Consider the following 19,812-nt stretch of genomic DNA (forward strand, 5'->3'; position numbering starts at 1 on the left):
TGTTATTATGCTTGTTATTTCACAAAAATAATTAAAAAAATGAAAAGTGAAATTTCCAGGAGTGTCTTACTTTGAGATTGAAGACCTTTTTATCACAAATGCTGCAGACATGAGGTAGATGAGAAGGTGTTACAGCATGGAAGTCATTGATCTGATGAGGCTGCAAAGGTAGCACAAGGCCCTGAGGATTTTTGTCTTCTGTTTGCACCACACGCTGAAATCCCATGTATCCTTGGTTGTTGGTTGCACTTTGGCTCAGGGACAATGGAGCAGTTGACGGATTGAACTTTGAGTCTGTAGTAGGTTCCTCAGGATCATAGAGCTCACTCCTCACGTGGAAAGGCTGACTTAATGGTGTCCATACTCCAGCAGAGGTGGATGCCACCTCTGGTTTGCAAGAAGTGGAAAAGCTGACCTGGCCTTGCCACTGGCTGGCTGGACATTTTCCCTGGATGATTAGGTCTTTGTGGCTGCCTTGCTGAAGGTTTCGGACAATCTGTTCACCAGAGTAATTTGCTGTCTGCATATTCAGTACTTGTTGACCCTGACTACTTGAACTGTAGAAATCCTGCTGCAGGCCGGATGGATTTCCAAGCAGTGCCTGATTAGAAGGCATGTACTGCCCCTCAGCTGATTTCCCTGGAGAGGCACTGGGAACTGCAGTTAAAAAATTATACTGGCTGCATCGGCTGGTGTCTGCTATATATTCGAGAGGAGTAGACAGACTCACTTTATTCCGGTGATCAGAATATCCACTGTTTGTGAGAGATACTTCTGGTTTGGTTGGTGCTGATGTATGCTGATTGGGAGCTTGAGACACCATGCCTCCAAAATGATTGAGCCCCAGGGCGCTTGCATTTGAGGCGTGTAGGCTGCTTGGACATCCAATTCTTCCCACTATAGGTCCTATGCCAGTGTTTGGAGGTGTGAAATGTAATCCAGCTGAAGATAACCTGGCAGCCACAGACATCCCTGCACCCAGCTGAACTCCGCCAGCATGGCCATGAGGAGTGCTGACCATTGTCGGAGTTCTCAGCTGATTAAATATGGGCTGAGACATCGCCACCTTGGAGAGGACCTGATTCAGGACTGTGGCAGCTGCTGCTGTGTTGCTGTTGACGGCTGTCTGTGCCAATTTTAGTCTGTGGAGAGTGAGCTGGGCTTGGAGCTGAGCAAGTTGAAGACTTGCAGGGGTTAGAAGCAAAGGATTTTGGCCTCCTCCGGGCACTGGAGTGCCAAGTGGAAAAGCTTTCTTCTCCGGGTACTTTGGAGCAGGGACACTGAAAAAGAAACACAAGAGGTCATTATAGTGAAAAAGACAAGGCCATTCAATGAGGTCACATTTCAGGAGCCAACTGTGTATTTTAGTACAATGAGAATGCCCTCTTTACCCTTCTGTCAGACTTTTTCACGTGGTAGCTAAATTTAGAGCCGACATTTATTAATCAAAACCTTCAGCACTGGCCCACTTTCAAAGAGGAAAGAAAGCTGTAAAAGCTATTAGCAGTTTACAATTATTGATCAACAGCCAACACAGTGTTCACCCAAAAACCTGAACAAATCACAATATTTTATATATTAAACTTTTCATATAAGTATCACATAGAATCCTATATAGCAACAGTTACTGTACATCTATAATGTTTCAAATGAATTCTCTGTTTACAAGGTAGAGAAAAGCCAAGCAAAATGACACCTTTTATTGGCTAACTAAAAAGATTACAATATGCAAGCTTTCGAGGCAACTCAGGCCCCTTCGGCCTGAGTTGCCTCGAAAGCTTGCATATTGTAATCTTTTTAGTTAGCCAATAAAAGGTGTCATTTTGCTTGGCTTTTCTCTACATTCATAATGGCTAACACGGTACAACACCCTAGTACTCTGTTTACAAGGTAAATTGTTTTGAAATTACATTTTTCATTTAAATATCTGACTCCATTGTTTTCTGGTTTCTCCTTTCCTGTATTCATTTTAAAATTGTGTTCTGTGCCTGCATCTTGGAATGGTAGATACTTTAATGACACTGGACCAATTGATTGATTTTTGTTACTTGCTTTGTGCAGGTCCTCTAAGAGTATTAACTTGAAAGCCACTACATAAAATAATGAATGAATGACTGATTTTACCTAATTAGAAAAAAAACATGTTGGGTGGTTTATATCTGTGGCTTTCCCAAGCTAAAACAGATAGAAAGTGTGGTAGAAATTAAATAATTAATTAAAGAAAGAAACATATCCTCTTATAGAACAAGTTTGATAAAACCTCTTCAACTCAGAAACCAGGCAGGAGAAAAATGTGCATCTTTAACTATACCTTAAGCAAATGCTTGAAAGGGGAACATTCATCACAACAGTCTGTTAAAAATAATAAAAATAATAAGGTCTGAATGTATATGGATACTATTTCTTTCTTTTATGAGATAAAATGTTTCAATCACTTCTTAGTTTTTTTCAGTGACCAGTTTTATTGCAGTTTAGCAAGAACAAATGCAGAATTCACAGAACCAAAAATTTAAATAACAATGTTCAAATTGTCAACAAAGGAAAAGCTTTTTAAAAAAAGCAATGACAATGAGAAAAGGACCATCCTGTTCGTCCACCTGCATCATCCATTACTACAAAAGCCCTGAAGCAATATATTTTATTTATCAATTAACAAAAAATACTCATAATGTAGTATATGGAACACATATTGTGATGGGCTGGCACCCTGTCCAGGTATTGTTCCTGCCTTGGGTCCGGATTTTACTGGGATTTACTCCCACTGCTGTGCGACCCTGCTCTGGTTAAGTGAATCTGGAAGGTTGGAAGATTGATGGAGCACATTTTATGATCAGTGATACAAAAATGCATTACACAGCAATTATAACCAATATTAAAAAATGAAAGTATCTGAATGTTTTAAGCATATAAAAGTGAAGTAAGTAAAATTAATTGAGAGATAACAGAATCACCCATGAAAGTATCCATCCATCCATTTTCCAACCCGCTGAATCCGAACACAGGGTCATGGGGGTCTGTTGGAGCCAATCCCAGCCAACACAGGGCACAAGGCAGGAACCAATCCTGGGCAGGGTGCCAACCCACCGCAGCCCATTAAAGTATTAAACATAAAAGAACAAACATAGACATGTTTATATTACTGTAACCATATACTTGTTACATGTAAGTACTGTATATTACAATGTATTTGACCCAGGCTTTTTCCACGGAGCCAAGCTATCTAGACAGGAAAGCAAATTCTTCAGATAGCCTAGACTCATTTCAGTGAAGCTACATGGGCTATTTGAAAAATGTTTTATGTTTTAAGTTAAAAAAAGCAACTCCAAGATCCTATTTTATGCAGTTTTTTTATATTCTAAAATTTTCTAATAAAGATTTACCTACTATTACACACAAAAGTCTAGAAACAATTATACCAAGCAAAAAAATGAATATTAAAGAAATGTCTAAATGATCTCTCACTGAAATAGAGTATAGGCATGGAATTCTTTCCATGCAGTCCTCACATACTCTGTTAATTCTAATGAGGGGTAAAAGAATAATAAATTGTTTTAAACATTAACATGGTAACATGGGGAATTTGTGCAATGATAAAGGCTAAGTGGTACAGCAAAGACAGATGTGATATGCAAACATTTGTCTGGAGAATGAGCACCAAGTGAGTAAGAAGGTTCTAGCAGCGGGGTACTCTGCAGCTGCTTGACATCGCACTTCTGCTAGCAGGTGTGAACCCAGAATTCTAGCATTTCTTCAGAAGTTTGTTTTACAGTGTGTAGCTAATAAGCCAGGTGGAGCACAAACCATAAACACTTAAAACACTGAAGTCCAGTAACATAAGGATGGGAGATTTCTAAAACTGCCAAGTAATCCCTTTAAGCCAATTTGAGCAAATGGTACAGGAAGTTGCAACTGCTTTCAAAAAGCTACGGACGGCTAGGGCTTAGTTTATTTTCCTCTATAAATTTCACAAGGAAGCACATACATGCTTTAAGTTCTATTCTAACTCTGATGTGTGTTTTTGAAGTTATTATAGAGACAGATGCACTAAATACTTAGAAAGAACCATAAAAAGACCAAAATAGTTGTTTTGCCATGTGTCGAAATGTTATTATGTCTTTAAACACCTCTTTTTAACCCCTTTTCAGAGATGTCAGTTGATATTCATGGAGCTATACTTAAGCAAACTGGGTGATTGCTTACTAAGACCCAATACTGAATGTTTTCAAAGCATTATAAAGACTAAATAAAATAAAATGAATGAATAAAATAGCATATGGAAAATGAAAAAGAGTTATTGATAATAAAGCTCATTTATATGGAAAAAAGTATTTTATATGCATTCAATCAATATGTATTTGCTGAAAACACATTATTTTCTTTTAATTTTTTACATTTTATTATATTACAAAATGAAATCCATCTATCTATTATCCAACTTGCTTAATCCAGTTCAGGGTCACAGAGTCTGTCCCTGTAGCATTGGGAAGAAAGGCAAAAATGGGATAGGATGACAGTATAAAATGTAAATTAATTATTCTAAGTTAGTGACTAAATGAAAATAAATGCTGAATAACTATCTGAATATTGTCTTTGTTTGGTGTGATACATATGAATAGCCCACTGTGCCACAAATTATCTTTTGAATTTTCACAATTAGTTTAATGGAGTGTTTCACACAGGTTCAGATTAAATGCACTAACTTTTCAAAGGTCTCATATTTTAATTAGTGCAACAAAAAAGTTAATAAAAAGCCCTAATTAGAGGTGTACGGAATTTCAAAAGTATTTAGATATACCTGGAAAACTACGGTCAATACCACTACAAAGAATATGGGCAGAATGGAACAACTGTGGCTCTCAGAGCAAATCATTCTTAGAAACAAATCTGAGCAAAAAAAGGCATTTGTTTGGGAGACCACCAACAGGTTTGGCAGCTTGAATGGAATGAAATATTTTAGAGTGGAGATACAAGAATTTGTGCATAAAAAGCAATTATATGATGCTTAACATGTTAGGGCCTTCTGGGAATGTGGAAAAACAGAAATCACTGTTGGAAAGAAACTCTAAGTATTCTTTGACTACAGTTTGCTGGAAACTCTGATATTAGCTGTAGAGTTTCCATTGGTTTGACCACACCAAAACAGATCATTTAAAGGCCTCAACAAAATTTACTCTTGGTGTACACCTTCTGAGAACACAATTCATAAAAAGCAAAATGGTGTTAGCAGTCATCATTCTATTGATATGCTTCTCTGCTTCTGGACCTGGTGAATGTACTGTATAAAGGTAAAAGACAAAATGGATGTATTATCTCAAACAGAAATCCTAAAGGAGAAATATGTGGCATTCTGAAGATGACCTGGGACTCGGGAGATGATTGATCTCTCTGAAGCACTATAACCCAGAACATAAAACTAAAGACACATTAAAAGTGAGCTAGAACACAAAAGTTAAACTTGAGCATCAGTCTGAGAATTTGTAAGCTCCAAAAACAACCACTTCATCACTGGTATTCCATGGAACTTTACAGACCTTAAATGATTTTGAAAAACAATAGTATAAAACTAATAATGTACAAAATTGGTAAGAGTTTATCCTAAAAGACTAACTGCTGTAGTTTCTACCAAAGATGTATGCTTATCCATCCATCCATTTTCCAACCCGCTGAATCCGAACACAGGGTCACGGGGGTCTGCTGGAGCCAATCCCAGCCAACACAGGGCACAAGGCAGGAAACAAACCTGGGCAGGGTGCCAACCCACCGCAGATGTATGCTTATGATATCAGATATTTATTTATTTTTTTATAGATAATTAATTAAAAATGGCTTTTAAAAAAGTTCATTATATTTAAATAAAATAGAGCTTTTTGTATTGAAAAATGTCAAAATATGTAAATGAAATATATTGGGATTTGATGTTACAACGCAGTAAAATATGAAAATGTCTTTATGGTTACATTACTAGGTAAAGTTGCTTTAGACAATCTAAAAAATATAAATGTCATTTCCTAATGTATTCTTAACTGGAATTTCATATAAATTATTTTTGAGTAAATATTATAGTCTTGTCCTTTGTTCAGCAAACTTAAAATAGAATAAAAGGATTAAAAGTATTGGAAAATGAAGAAAAGACCGAATATGATCAGTTTCCATGTATGCTGTGTCTGACCCTGCTCATTATTATAGAGGGCAATGGAGAATCAGCACACCCTCATGCTCACTCATACTGTGCCAATTCAAAGTTACTAATCACCTATATATGAACATTCTTGGGATGTGACCCATAATGGATGTAAATGCCACACGGACTGGACGGGCATCCCGGCCAGAAGAGGGGATGGTTCCTTACCGGACGGGAGGCTCCTAGCAGGCAGACAGGTCTCCCGGCCAGGGAGGAGAAGAGAATCAGACCCGGAAGAGACGGCCAGAAAGGATGGATGGACAGCCCACCGGAAAGGGATGATGTTGCTGGGGACTTTTAGTACCCTAGATGGCAGCAGCCCTGGATATTGGTACCCTGTACGGAACCAGTAGGGCATGCAGGGAAATGTAGTCTAGCAACACAGCCCTGCTGGGGTCCGTAGGTGAGCTCCCTAAAATGGGAATTCTGTACTTATCTGGAAGTGCATCCTTCGGGCAATACCCGTGGCACCGGACTGTACTCCCTTGTCCAGTTGAGTCAGAGCTGGGAGGAAGAAAGGCAACACTCCACTGGAGGAGGGCAGTGCGGTGGTAAGAGTTATGTACTGTGAAGAGAGAAACCTGTGCTTTTGGGCTACTTTGTGGTACAGTAGAAGGAATAAGGTTGAATTAACCATCCTTTATTTGAACCCTGGACTCTTTGTGTGTTCTTGTTGGGATGTTTGGGCCTTTGACACCCTGCTTTCCATCACATGGAATAACTAGACAGAATCAATGCAGACACGAGAAGAACATGCAAATATTAGTGGCTAAGCTGAATCCTGGACACTGTATCAGACTGTATGCCACCCATCAGACAAAAAAAAAATAACATTAAAAAGTCTCTTGATCAATAACTGCAATGGTTTTAGTGTTTTAGTACTCTGAAGTATATTTTTCTTGCCATTGCCAGTTTCCTTGTTTTACATATTAAAATAAGTTAATGCTTTATTTTAGTTTTGATGAAAAAGCGCGAAGAATACAAATAGACATTCGCCTTTTAAATGTCTCATCCGGCCACGTTGCTCTCAATAGAAAAGTGACTTTAAGCTGCTCTCTTAACTGAGAGTTAAGAAAGAAAAACCTTTTGAAAACCAGGACAATTTTCTCGAATTATCTGTTTCGTTAGCTCACTGCTGTCTTTTTGTAACTATGATAGTTTCCACGTGAAACAATATCAAATATAGATTGACAGTTGGGTCCTTTTTTCTTTCTTTTACTTTCTTTTTTCTTTCGCCGAATTTTAGACTCACACCTAGTCATTCAGAAGGTGCAAGAGGTTAATAATCAGAGATTTAACAGAGATTCCCGCGATATGCATACGCTGAAGGGCGTCTTATTCAGTGCAGAAATGAATGACAATTTCAGCAAAAACTAGTTAGCTAAAAAAAAATTATATATACAATAATAATAATAATAATAATATATAAACACTTTTTCAAATCTGGTGTGTTTTATAACGTGATTAAAATTTGCCTTGGGTTATGATTAATCCATGCTGTTAAATGTTTAAGTACTTATCACATTTAATACAATGTAATTTAACACATCTGTGAAATCCAGTGATTTAACATACATCCTTTCAGCTGTACAATCACGTGGTTACATTAACCTTTGGTAACACAGGACGGACAATGAAGTGATTTTCACATGACTACACAGTGAAGAAGCTTGTTGTTTTTAGTCCAGTAAGACAGCTAGGCTGAACTTAATTTCTATCAAACCAGCAAAAATTGAACACGTTTTTTTTTTTGTTTTTGTTTTCACAGAAGTTCGTGTTGCATTTTGCGGAAAGAAAAACAAAAAAAGTTACGTTTAGGATTGGGTTTTAGTTTGTTCATAAATGCTTATTTCACCTCACTCTTTCTCTTTTCACTGTCAGATTAATAACTAACATTGCTGAGGTTTATATTCCGATGTCGTAAAAGTGCAACCCTCCTAATTCAAAAAGGCATACTTATCCTTTGTTTAATTTCTAAAGATAAACCTAAATAGTATAATTGTGGATTCCCAAGCTACTTTCTTACGGGGGATTTAAGCGTAAATAACGTCCATTTAGTGACTTGAAAACAATAGCGCAGGCCGCAAAATATTGTCTCATATCTGAAGATAAGGATTAGAAAAAAGGGCGGAATTATTGCATTCTATTATGTCCGTTCAGAGGTCCCTGCCTTGCACGGGATGTTGTCTGAATAGATACAGTAACTAATCATGGCAATGTACAATACAAACTCAGAAAAAATATGAAAAGGAGATCAAACTGCAACACAGTGAAAAATATTAATTTCAGTAAACCTTAAATGATAAAGCATCCAGCTGCACAGCACTTTTGAGTTTGCTCAGTTTGGAGTCATATTAGTCACATAAACGTTATTTTACAAGCTATAAAGTAACTTAAAGTGAAATTTACAGTTAAGTAATCTCTTCTTTACTTGTCAAATGTACAATCTCATAGAAAACTTATTTACATTCTGTAATTTGGCCAAGCACAATTTCTAGGTTTTCATAGTTTAACAATGTCAGTAACGTAGAAAAAATATGCAGCAAGACATTGCTTATAAATTAATAAATAAATATAATTCTGTAAATGTTGCTGCGGTGCGTATTATTATTATTATTATTATACCAAGCACGGTATTATGTTATGTTTTCCGAGTTAACATTTTTACAGTGCTGCTGTTTCCGCGGACATATAAAATCCTTACAGATTTAAATTAATTAAATTAAAAAAATTCCTGCAACAGGCAAAACTGATTAGTTACGCTAGTTAGTTTTCAACATCAACGTTACAGTAAATGAATATTACAAAAGCGATAAAATAAAGTTCAAAATAATGTTTAGTAAAACAGCAAAGAATGTAATTGTTAAAATATATTTTAATGTTTTTGTTGCTCAAAATACCATTAATATATATTAACAATTGTGAAAATTGAATAAAGCAAACCTTAGCATTTGGTGAATAAAAACACAGTTAATTAAAACTTTTTCTTTAGTGGAAACTCTTATTAAGTTTAGAGATTATGTAATTGGTTTAATAGAAGTTCTGCATTATGGATAGAAATCAACAACTTTAGATGAAAATTTGTTTTGCATTTGTAGCCAATTTACATATTTTTCTAACTTTTCTCAATATATTAATTCAAGTCAGGGATAGTAAATCAACAAACACAACGATATTTAGCATACTTACACGTTTTGTTAAGTTATCTTCGATTAATACCTAAAAAAGCAATTTCCTGGTTAATGTCCTTCGGAATCCACTTGTCAATGCTTTAAATCTTTATTTGCTTGTTCTAATGAAGTAATATCTTCCTCCGTCCAACTGAACAAAACGGTGGTATATATAAAGGCTTTGATCCGTGAAACAAGCGGGAAGTTATCCTTGTCCAAAATCGCTATCTCCGTACGTGCTGCCGCTGCACAGTAGTACACAGTGTAACTCCCCAGAAGTAGCCTAACCTCGACCTGAGAAGCTCCACCATCTTTTACTTAAAAAAACACGACCACAGAAATACTGAATCTATTATTTTTGGAGATCAGCATTATGACAAATTGCTAGTTTATTTGAGGTTCCGTAATTTGTTCAATTTACTATATTGTAAGTTGGATTTTTAACAGAGTCTTGTTCCGAAATATTATTATGAAAATGAGTTCGAAAACGGATGAATTGATGTCATTATTTATTACATATTTAAAAAACAAAAAAACTCACTGGACTGTAACACAGGAATGACAGTGATAATATTTAGAATGAATTGGTGACAGCAGGGCTAAACCGTTGACAAGACGTATACGAGTACATCAAACGGAGCCAGTTACATGACGTCCAAGTCCAAAAACATACTTTAATGAAATAAAGTTAAATACGGATACTAAAACTAATTACTCAAGAAGGGACAGATGCAAGGATCGGCAGATATGCAATGAGATTTAGGAGATCCAGGTGACCATGCCTGCGGGCTTAATTGGTTGAACATGTCTGAATAATCCTATGCAGCTGCATGCGTATGCTAGATACCAACCAGTTTACGTAAAAAACCCATAAATAATAATAATAATAATAATAATAATAATGAATTAAACAAGGTGTATAAAATATGAACAAATAACGTCTTTTTTTACAGGAAAAGGTGAAGAATTTTGTTTAGAATTCCCAAAAAACATTATTTTTTAAACTAGCTATTTTTAAAGCAATATGATGTATTTTGTGTACTCCAACTGATACTGTGATATATACGTGTTTATTTATTTTTAAATTTTAAAACGTAAGGTAACACTAGGTAACACAAAAAAGCTAGCCGTCTCTTCAAACCTTTCATGAAAGCTTATGCCCATAAACGAGTTTCCTTGCCAAAGTGTAATTTACGCCTTTCACTGTTAAACGCAGCCAAAGTTTAGAACTCAACGGATCAACGAAAGCCTAAATCCAAACCCGCCAACAATATATTTAATGTGCAAAGTAAACAGTTTATTTAATATAATCTAAATGGAGGAACGTTGCTTTACAGATGACTAGCCTAGTCAGCATAAATTAACCATTTTTGACAGTGTGACTTATTTATTTGTCTTGTCTTTATTAACTAATACAAATAACACATATGAATAAGATAAGTTAAATACACCGTCACCTTGTATCTGTAAAATGAAACAATGTGTAACTTAATCATATGCTAAAATAGCGAAGGAGAACCACGTCGATACCCTTCATTATATATGTTAGCCAAAACATCGTGTCTCTAATCTTTTTTTTCCAGTGCCTGAATAACCTATTCCTGTTTTTCAATAAATTGTATTATGCTATTTGCTTCAGTTTCAAAAATTTAACAAAAGAAAAAGAAATACTGCAGACATGAATATCATCACCTTTTATTCTGGGAACAGCAATATATTAACACTTAAGGAAGTCTCACCACATGATCGTGAACCCAAGCCAACGACTGAAAAGGTGAGAACAACCCACACCATGAGGCCCGCTGTGATACAATGCCGGGGCAGCTTCGTGTTGAATTGTTACTTCTGATCACGTAGTGAATTTAATGAACCAACAGACTGAAATATCGTCAGAAAAAAAGGCAAAAAAATAGAGCTTAACAATTTTTGCTGTGGTCTAAGCAACCTTCCCACAAATTTGTCATCCATATAAAAAAACAAACCTTGTATAAACCACCATTAACATTTTGAATAACCTTCTTAAAGAACTATGCATGAATGTAAAACATGTTTCCAAATTTCCCAATATGCAGTGGACAGGGGTTTCAAGTCCTGGGTGCTCCCTGAGTGGAGTCTGCATGATCTCCACATTAGTTTTGTCCATGGGCTCTGGTTTTCTCCCACACTCCAACGACATGCAGGTTAGGTGGTCTGGCAATGCTAAATTGGTCCCTGACGCGTGTGTGTCTGTACACCATGCAATGGTCTGGTGTACTGTCTAATTCTGCCTTGTGCCTGATGCTGGCTGGGATAGGCTCAAGCTTGCCTGCAACTCTGCTGTAGATAAGTGGGTTTGGAAGATGGAAGGATGGATTAAAATATTATGTTGTCAAATTCATATAGGCATTCTGATATGGGAAATACTGTTATGTGCCACGTAGTATAAAAATGCAATAACCAGTATTGTATCATTGAAACACCTGAAGGGGTATAATAGTTGACCTTTTTACCAAAAAATTATTTAATTTTTATTATTAACTTGACTGTCATAATATATTTATCACAGGAAGGAAAGTGGTTTCAGTGATTATTGCAATGTGCTTTGCAATGCTTGCCCGCAAATGTGCAATCTTAAAGCAAAGATTATTTGTCTTCCAGGTACATATAGCCAAACATCTCTAAAATTAAAGCACAATCATGATAAGTTAAGAATATTTATGAAGTAGTATTTCTGTGTTATTACTTCTGGGTTTATAGCTGTTTTCACAGTAGTTTTTATTAAGAAGTGGCTACTGCATTTAACATCCACTTGATTAATCCAATTATTCCAATACAAGGCTGCAGGAAACAAAATAGAATTTCCTCTGGTCAATATACTGCTTGCACAAGAACAAACTGCTACAAAATTGTGGAGTTGGAGTGAGTAAGCTTCAGGTTTAGATCCCTATCCAGTGGAATTTTAGAAAACACAGTTCTTTAACTTTTTAAATCTGAGGACACAGATAAGAAAATCCATACCATACTGGGAACTCAAAAAGATTATCACTATAATGGCAACAGAACCATTAATAGACAAATAATAATGGCCATGTAATTTAAAAAAAAACAGTAAACCTCTTTGTTCCTCACCTGAATATTACTAAAACAGAACAGTGGAAAGCAAACTTATGTTTAATAAATGATTAATTATCATTCAAAACAGGGAATAGATTTCTGAGGTATACCACTGATAGTGTTAATGCCTCAACCATGATTTTCATTTCAATCTTTACCATACAAGCATGTCTGTGTCATTCCCTTATCTCTCTCCCTTTCTAATGTGTGTCTTTGCTGTCACTCATTTCAGCTCGAGTGTTTCACAGGTTGGTATTATGGGGAATATTAATTATATTTTCATTCCATAGAAATAGAAGCTTTTTGAGATGTGTCAACAGTGTTATTTATAGGTAAATACTGGAACCCAGAGCAACCACAATAAATTGTATGGTATAGACAGCCAAGTTTGCACTTGCATGAACTGTGTTAATTTTGCTACACAATCACGTGGTGACCCATCACAACCATGCCTGCAACTCAATTTGGGACACAACTCATAGTTTAAGAAACACTGGTCTAGTAAATTAGCTTCATTAATGTTACCTTTAAGGAACCTAGAGAAGATAACATTTTAACAAACACATGCAGGCTTCAGTCTCTGCATTTCTAAGTAAGAGTAAAGACCTTATTGAGTGTGCATCATACAGACTAATTTTACTGCAAAATAATGATGTTAAAATCCTGGCCAAACTTTTAGGTGAAAGAACAGAGAACATACTTGCTTTTATAATATCAGAGGATCAAACTGGATTTGTTAAAGGTGGACATTTACTGTCAAAATGTCAATGACTTTTTGATGTAGTGTATACCACTGTACAGGCGGCACGGTGGCGCAGTGGGTAGCGCTGCAGGCCTCGTAGTTGGGAGACCTAGGGACCCGGGTCCTCCCTGCGTGGAGTTTGCATGTTCTCCCCGTGTCTGCGTGGGTTTCCTCCGGGTGCTCTGGTATCCTCCCACAGTCCAAAGACATGCAGGTTAGGTGGATTGGCGATTCTAAATTGGCCCTAGTGTGTGCTTGGTGTGTGGGTGTGTTTGTGTGTGTCCTGCGGTGGGTTGGCACCCTGCCCGGGATTGGTTCCTGCCTTATGCCCTGTGTTGGCTGGGATTGGCTCCAGCAGACCCCCGTGACCCTGTGTTCGGATTCAGCGGGTTGGAAAATGGATGGATGGATGGATGTATACCACTGTAGTATCCAACATCTCAAAAGTTCTGCCAAATTTGGACATAGATAAAAAAAAGCCTTTGATAGAGCGCTATGTGGATGTATCTTTTCAGTAGTGCAGAAATTTTGTTTCAGACCCAATATAAACTGTATTATTGGATCAAATTATTATATTTTATCATAAAAGCATCTTTCATATAAATAACATACATAAATTCTGACTAACTTATAACAGGGAACCAGAGATGCCCATTATTGCCAGTGTTTGTGCGTTTGTCTTCGATCTCCTATCCTTAAACAGATAGAAATAAATTGAATCAAAAGAGAGGGAATGAAACAAAATGTATTTCTCTATGCTTATGATATGGTACTCTTCATGACATATACAGATTCATCATTGGTACTTGTGCTGAATGTACAGTACTGCATGAATTTCAAAGAACATACTTTTGTAATAAACCGTTCTGCACATCATTCTAGCTAAGTCACTTACTAAAATCACTTTTCAGTAATTTTAATCGAACAGTTCAGGGTTATATTTCCCAAAATTGATGCCTTTTGAGGGTTAATGAGCAACTTCATGAGGGTATACCATACAAACAAGCTACTTTTCTGTTGGTTTCGCAAACCCCCTCTTAATCGCATAATTTGCAAGGTTGTAGAACATACTACTTTGTTAATATTGTCCTTAGCAGAAATGCCTATAGAAAAACATCCAAGTCAACTAAAAAACAATCGATTGACAATACTTTCATTATGTGGTATCATTTAAGATCCTCTGGTGAGATAAAATAAACTGGTAAAATGTAATATGATGCAAACATGACATCATAATTTAAAAACCAAACAATAGCACAAAATATCACATTTATTGTTTCTAAGAATGCAAAAGAAATGACAGACATGTTGAGAAGAAAATTGCCTTCTCAAAAGTGACAAAAACCAAAAGTGGGATTAACAGTATGCATATCACAACTGAAGAGTACTCTCTTTCACACAAAAAGACATCAACTGGACAGCCTAATGGCAATTTGTAAATTTTGTCTGTGAACTGTTTATATGTGTACAGTATTTCATTTAAACCATGTATAATTTTTCACAATCCTTAAATGACTCAGGGGTTAGTGGCAGGATTAGCACTCCAGCCACTGTAAAAAACTTCACACCGTTCCATTCCATTTGAACTAGTGTGGTGCTGAGGTGTCACCTGTTGCACGGCTGCACTCAGGTCTTAATTTCGGATACTGATGTGTGGTGGGTGCGGCAACTCACTGTATCAGTGCATGCTCCTATCCTCCTCTTCCTCCTCCTTAGATAATGTAAATAAATTTCACTATGGATTAAAAATTCCTCACCTCTTTGGACAGTGCACAGTGTATTTATTTCTCACATATACTGGAAGTAACTCAAGTACAACACACTTTACTTAGAAACTGGTGAGTAAAAACTATGTAAAAAGAGCAATGATTATGTCTTGTCTAGCATCCACACAATCCTGGTATAAATCCTCTGTGTTAAGATAAAGAAGTTTGACATCTCCAACCCCAAAAGCTCCTTAAGCACATACAGATATCACAGTGCAACAAGGCTGTGGTGAATGCATGATGCCTTTCACCAGCCAATTTACAAAGGTAAAAGAAGACTATTTTCCAGCTCTGTCCTCCCCTTTTCTTTCCTTCTGTCATCAGTCAGTCAGTCATTTTCCAACCCGCTATATCCTAACACTGGGTCATGGGGGTCTGCTGGAGCCAATCCCAGCCAGCACAGGGCGGAAGGCAGGAATAAATCCTGGGCAGAGCACCAGCCCACTGCAGGGTACACATACACAAACACACCAAGCACACACTAGGGACAATTTAGGATTGCCAATGCACCTAACCTGCATGTCTTTGGACTGTGGGAGGAAACCAGAGCACCCGGAGGAAACCCACACAGACACGGGGAGAACATACAAACTCCATGCAAGGAGGGACCCGGGAAGCAAACCCAGGTCGCCTTACTATGAGACAGCAGCGCTACCACTGCACCACCTTTCTTTCCTTCTGTATCTCTCCATTATCAATTGAAGACAGAAAAAGTCTCAGTTAAAGTCAATTGCAACCATAGAACACAAATTCCTCAAAATCTTTAAAGAATACAGAAATATTATCAGAATATAGTATAAATTATTAACAGTATGAATAACTGAAATAAACTTAACCTATATATAGATATAATACAAAGTTGACTCACTCACTAAAAATACTATTTTCTGCTTAGTTTAAAGCTTAAATCTTGTGGAATGGTTATCAATATTTAGGGGTAACCCTGCCCAATTGAAAAAATACATACCCCAAAATCTGAAAAATGCTTTGATTGATTTGATAGAAATTTAGTGACATTATAGAGAAAAGAAAATTAGCTGACCTATATTTTTTTATTTGTTGATATTTATCAGTAATAATGCTGGAGTGAGTGGGCTATTCTTAAGCAGCAGGTACTTTTCTCACCTCAGTGTTGACAAGTAATTGCACACAGAAACGGGGGTATTAGTTCATGCAAATGAATGCTGCAAGCAGGAGTGCATCACTGACCAAGCTGAGGCTGTAACTGTGCAAAGAAATTAGGCAGACGGCAAATGAAAAATGGCAGCTGTCCTACACATGAAAAAGAGACATGGTGGCAGACTGCATGGAAAATGAGATGCGAAGTAGACAAAGGAAAGTTTGGCAAGACATAAAGAAGACTTGGCTATCAAGTGGCCTCCTTCGGTACATGCAGTACTCCCTATTCTGTTGGCCTCTTCTTACTATTCATCATGCAGAATAAAATACATACAAATTTAAGCTGGATTGGATTGTGATGCTACCACCATAGCATAGAAACTTGCGCTGACCAGCATAGAGTTGTAGATAATGTGAAGGATGTCATCACGTACATTAAAAGGACACAGTCTCATAAGAAAATTGTATGTAGCTTGTTCATGAGTAAGAAGCTCCAGTGAACTAATAACTTTAGCCCGAGGGTAAAAAACAAATATTGTGTTCAGAAAAGTAGCATAATAAATCTGATATATACAATTAACTGATGGCAATATAATTGAGGCTCACTGTCTTAGGAAATTTTCTAGGCAATCCCAGGTATCAAATACACTAAGGCATTTTATTATGAATATAATATTATCTCATGCATTTTGGCATAGCAAATGTCCAGAGAACTGTTATGTGAATTGTGAGTGATCTGTCACTACAGTTGGCTATAGTTGAGGCCCACTGTCTTAGGAAATTTCCTAGGCAATATGTAAAATATAATTATGAACATGCATTAAGGCATTTTATCATGAATATTACATCATCTCATGTATTTTGGCAACGCAAATGTTCAGAGAACTGTCATAATACGAATTGTGTTACTGTTAGAGTTAGCAAGTTAAAGAAGTACATGGTGATTAACGAGTGGGCCAGGGAGCACCTTGATTAAAGTGCTACTTTAGTTAAGAAGTATTTTTGGAAACCCTCAAAAATAAACCATTGATCTTAAGATTGAGTTTATGTAGTTACTAACATTAATAACATAACTAGAATTTACAGTGATAAATTTTTAAAATCTATTTAAAGATTTTTACTTCTCTTCAGCTATTTATTAGGGAGAAATTATATACTTAAAATGAATTGGTTAGCTTCAGTTGGACTTTTTTTCATCTAGAATACATAAAACTCACAAATTAAAAATACAACACAAAAAGAAAACTCACACAGTATGCAAATAAGTGGAGAACATATAAAACGGTACAGAGAAGGGATTCAGACTCAGGGTAGGTTTCTTGAAATCCGTATACTGGTGAAAAGTGACTTGCTCTGGTGAGAAAAGCTTGTGAGACTCTCGTTAGATTTTTTGAGTGACACACACAGTCATGTGTGAGAATCAATGTATCTTCTCAAAACCTCAGGGGGTGGTGAGAAGCTTTTGAATGGTCGAATCTATATAGATCTCATTGTGTCAGCAGATGCCATGCATGTTCTTACAAAACTGAAATATTCATCAAAAGAGACAAACATACAACAGACACGTTTGAAATATGAAGAAATATTGAAGATGCTTTAAATGAAGCTGACAAATGCATCAGCCTGGGGAATAGCTACCAACAGTAGGAGCTGGTATTCCAACATGCAAATACAGTAAGCAGCTTTAGAGCCATCTATAGGAGACCGTATTAAAATGGCAAGAATGTCAAAGTCACAAATTAATTCCAACTAGTGCAGAAACAGTTAAGCAGTACTTCTAAGGATAGAGAGGTAACTAAAAGAGCAATGTAAAGAACAAGACTTCACTGGCATTTGGTGCCAGTGTGTACCACAACAACATGGCACTTCATTGGCATCAGAAGTGGAAAAAAATAAAAGACCAACAGTCTAGCTCTTCTGAGGAGTTGTTGGAGATTCTTGATGGCTGAGATATGGGATCTGGAATGCTATTTGCAGTATCAGTGCAAAAGGAAAGACAAATGAGAGACAGCTACCTCTGCAGCTTCACTATTACTTCTGCTAATGGCAATTGGCCTGTGTGCACAGATGCTGATGGAGGTACAGGCTCAAAGAGCAGGGAAAAGTGTGGCAGACGGAGTCACCAGTGACCTCAGGTAAGCAGTGATTAAAATTTACAAGAAAATGAAAATGCAGATCATAGATTGATTGGCACTTAGCGTTGGTGAACATTGCAGTGACTATGATATATTTACACAGTAAGAAAGTAGGAAAGTAAAAAGTATCCAAAAAAAACACAACATTTTTTACTCCAAACTTCCACTTGAAAGCCAATAAGAGGCTAGTGCGCCCTGGCCTTAAAAGTCTTAATACTAGTTACTCTAACGCACCTTTCTTTCATAATAAGTTGTTCAGTTATTAGTTTGTGCAGTGTACTGGCAGCCAGTCCAGCAAGGTATAGAATTATATTTTACAGGTAAACTGCTAATTTAAATAATTTATACACATTTCTAGGTTTAATATTGGATTGTTTCATACAAGTTGTGTTTCAAGTTTGTATCTAGACTTACCTTAACAGATGAGCTTTCTGTATTTTGATTAGCTGTATGAAGGATGTGGGTTAGGGGGGATTTACAGGAGATGGAAAATGTGAAAAATAACTTTTTGGGGACTTATGCAGCTGCAATAGTAAACTGCTGAGGGGACTTTCACCTCACATAGATTTCCTGTTCCTCTAAACCAGTATCTAACAAGACCAACCCTTTACAGTACAACATAACATGTCTCTGAGACAGTCAAAAGACGGTTTCTGTAGGTTGCCTAGTCTAGTATGATTAGTCTTATTGACAATACACAGATTAAGAATAAATCCCCCATCAACGACCCTCAAATTTAAGTTTCCAGAAAAGAATTTACATCCCTGAATGTGCAAATCATCTGTAACAGCAAGCTCATTACAAGGAACATTTTTAGAAAGTGGCCAGGAGCTATACAAGATTCCTCAGAGCATTGAATTAGTTAGGCTCAATATATTTATTTAATTTTTGGTCTAAGACAAACAAATCTGTCTGCTATAATGAATAACTTGTCATTTTTACGCACTACGGCCATCTCACTAGCATTTACGTATACTCATTGCAAATGGCAACAATTTAGTCATTGAAGTGTTTTTGTTTTTCCTCTTTTTCCTTTTTTGATGTCTTTCAGACTTCTAGAGAGTGGTCTTTATTTTGTTTTCTGCATTTCATGAGTATTTCATTTATTACTATTTTTCCAACGTTAATACTTTGAATGCCCTCAAATTTAATTAGCATTACTTCAAGTGAGGTTCCTGCTTTAAACTGCTACTTTCATCAAAATTTTAGATGACCACCTAAAAAAAGGAAGGTTTTTTGGGGGAGTGGCTTGGTTAATCAGGTGAAAAATTATTGTTTCTTACCAACTTAAAATAGTAAAATACCAAATTAAAAAATCATATATTTTATGAATTTTATGTTATGCTATTCTGTTTCAGGGCCTTAAGTAAAAATCTGGAGACAGTTTATTAGTACTGCCATCGTGTGGTTCAGATTAAGCATACTGAATCAGAAGATGGGACTGAATTGTTGACTTTGCTGTTTAAAGCCAAGAGACCTTGTGACAATGACACTGCAAAATTTAAGACCACCAAAATAGAAAACGATATGTGATAATTGCCTCTGTAGTAACTATAATCATTATTACTTTATTTATTCCAAGACAAAGGGGCACATTGTCCTAATG

General features: G+C 36.5%; 1 protein-coding gene across 4 annotated transcripts in view; it reads right to left on the bottom strand.

Moving 5' to 3' along the window:
* rbm20 (RNA binding motif protein 20) overlaps positions 1–19,812 on the bottom strand; it is a 198,781-nt gene that overhangs the window by 92,531 nt on the left and 86,438 nt on the right. For all 4 annotated transcript variants that reach the window (XR_007934025.1, XR_007934026.1, XM_051922162.1 and 1 more), the window contains exon 2: positions 71–1,280. Coding sequence is in view for 2 of the 4 variants with exons in the window: in XM_051922162.1 (XP_051778122.1) it covers positions 71–1,280 (1,210 nt within the window). In the remaining 2 variants the exon portion in view is untranslated. The remainder of the gene's footprint in view (positions 1–70; positions 1,281–19,812) is intronic.

This window comes from Erpetoichthys calabaricus, chromosome 2 (assembly GCF_900747795.2).
Source record: "Erpetoichthys calabaricus chromosome 2, fErpCal1.3, whole genome shotgun sequence".
In the NCBI taxonomy this organism is placed as follows: domain Eukaryota; kingdom Metazoa; phylum Chordata; class Cladistia; order Polypteriformes; family Polypteridae; genus Erpetoichthys; species Erpetoichthys calabaricus.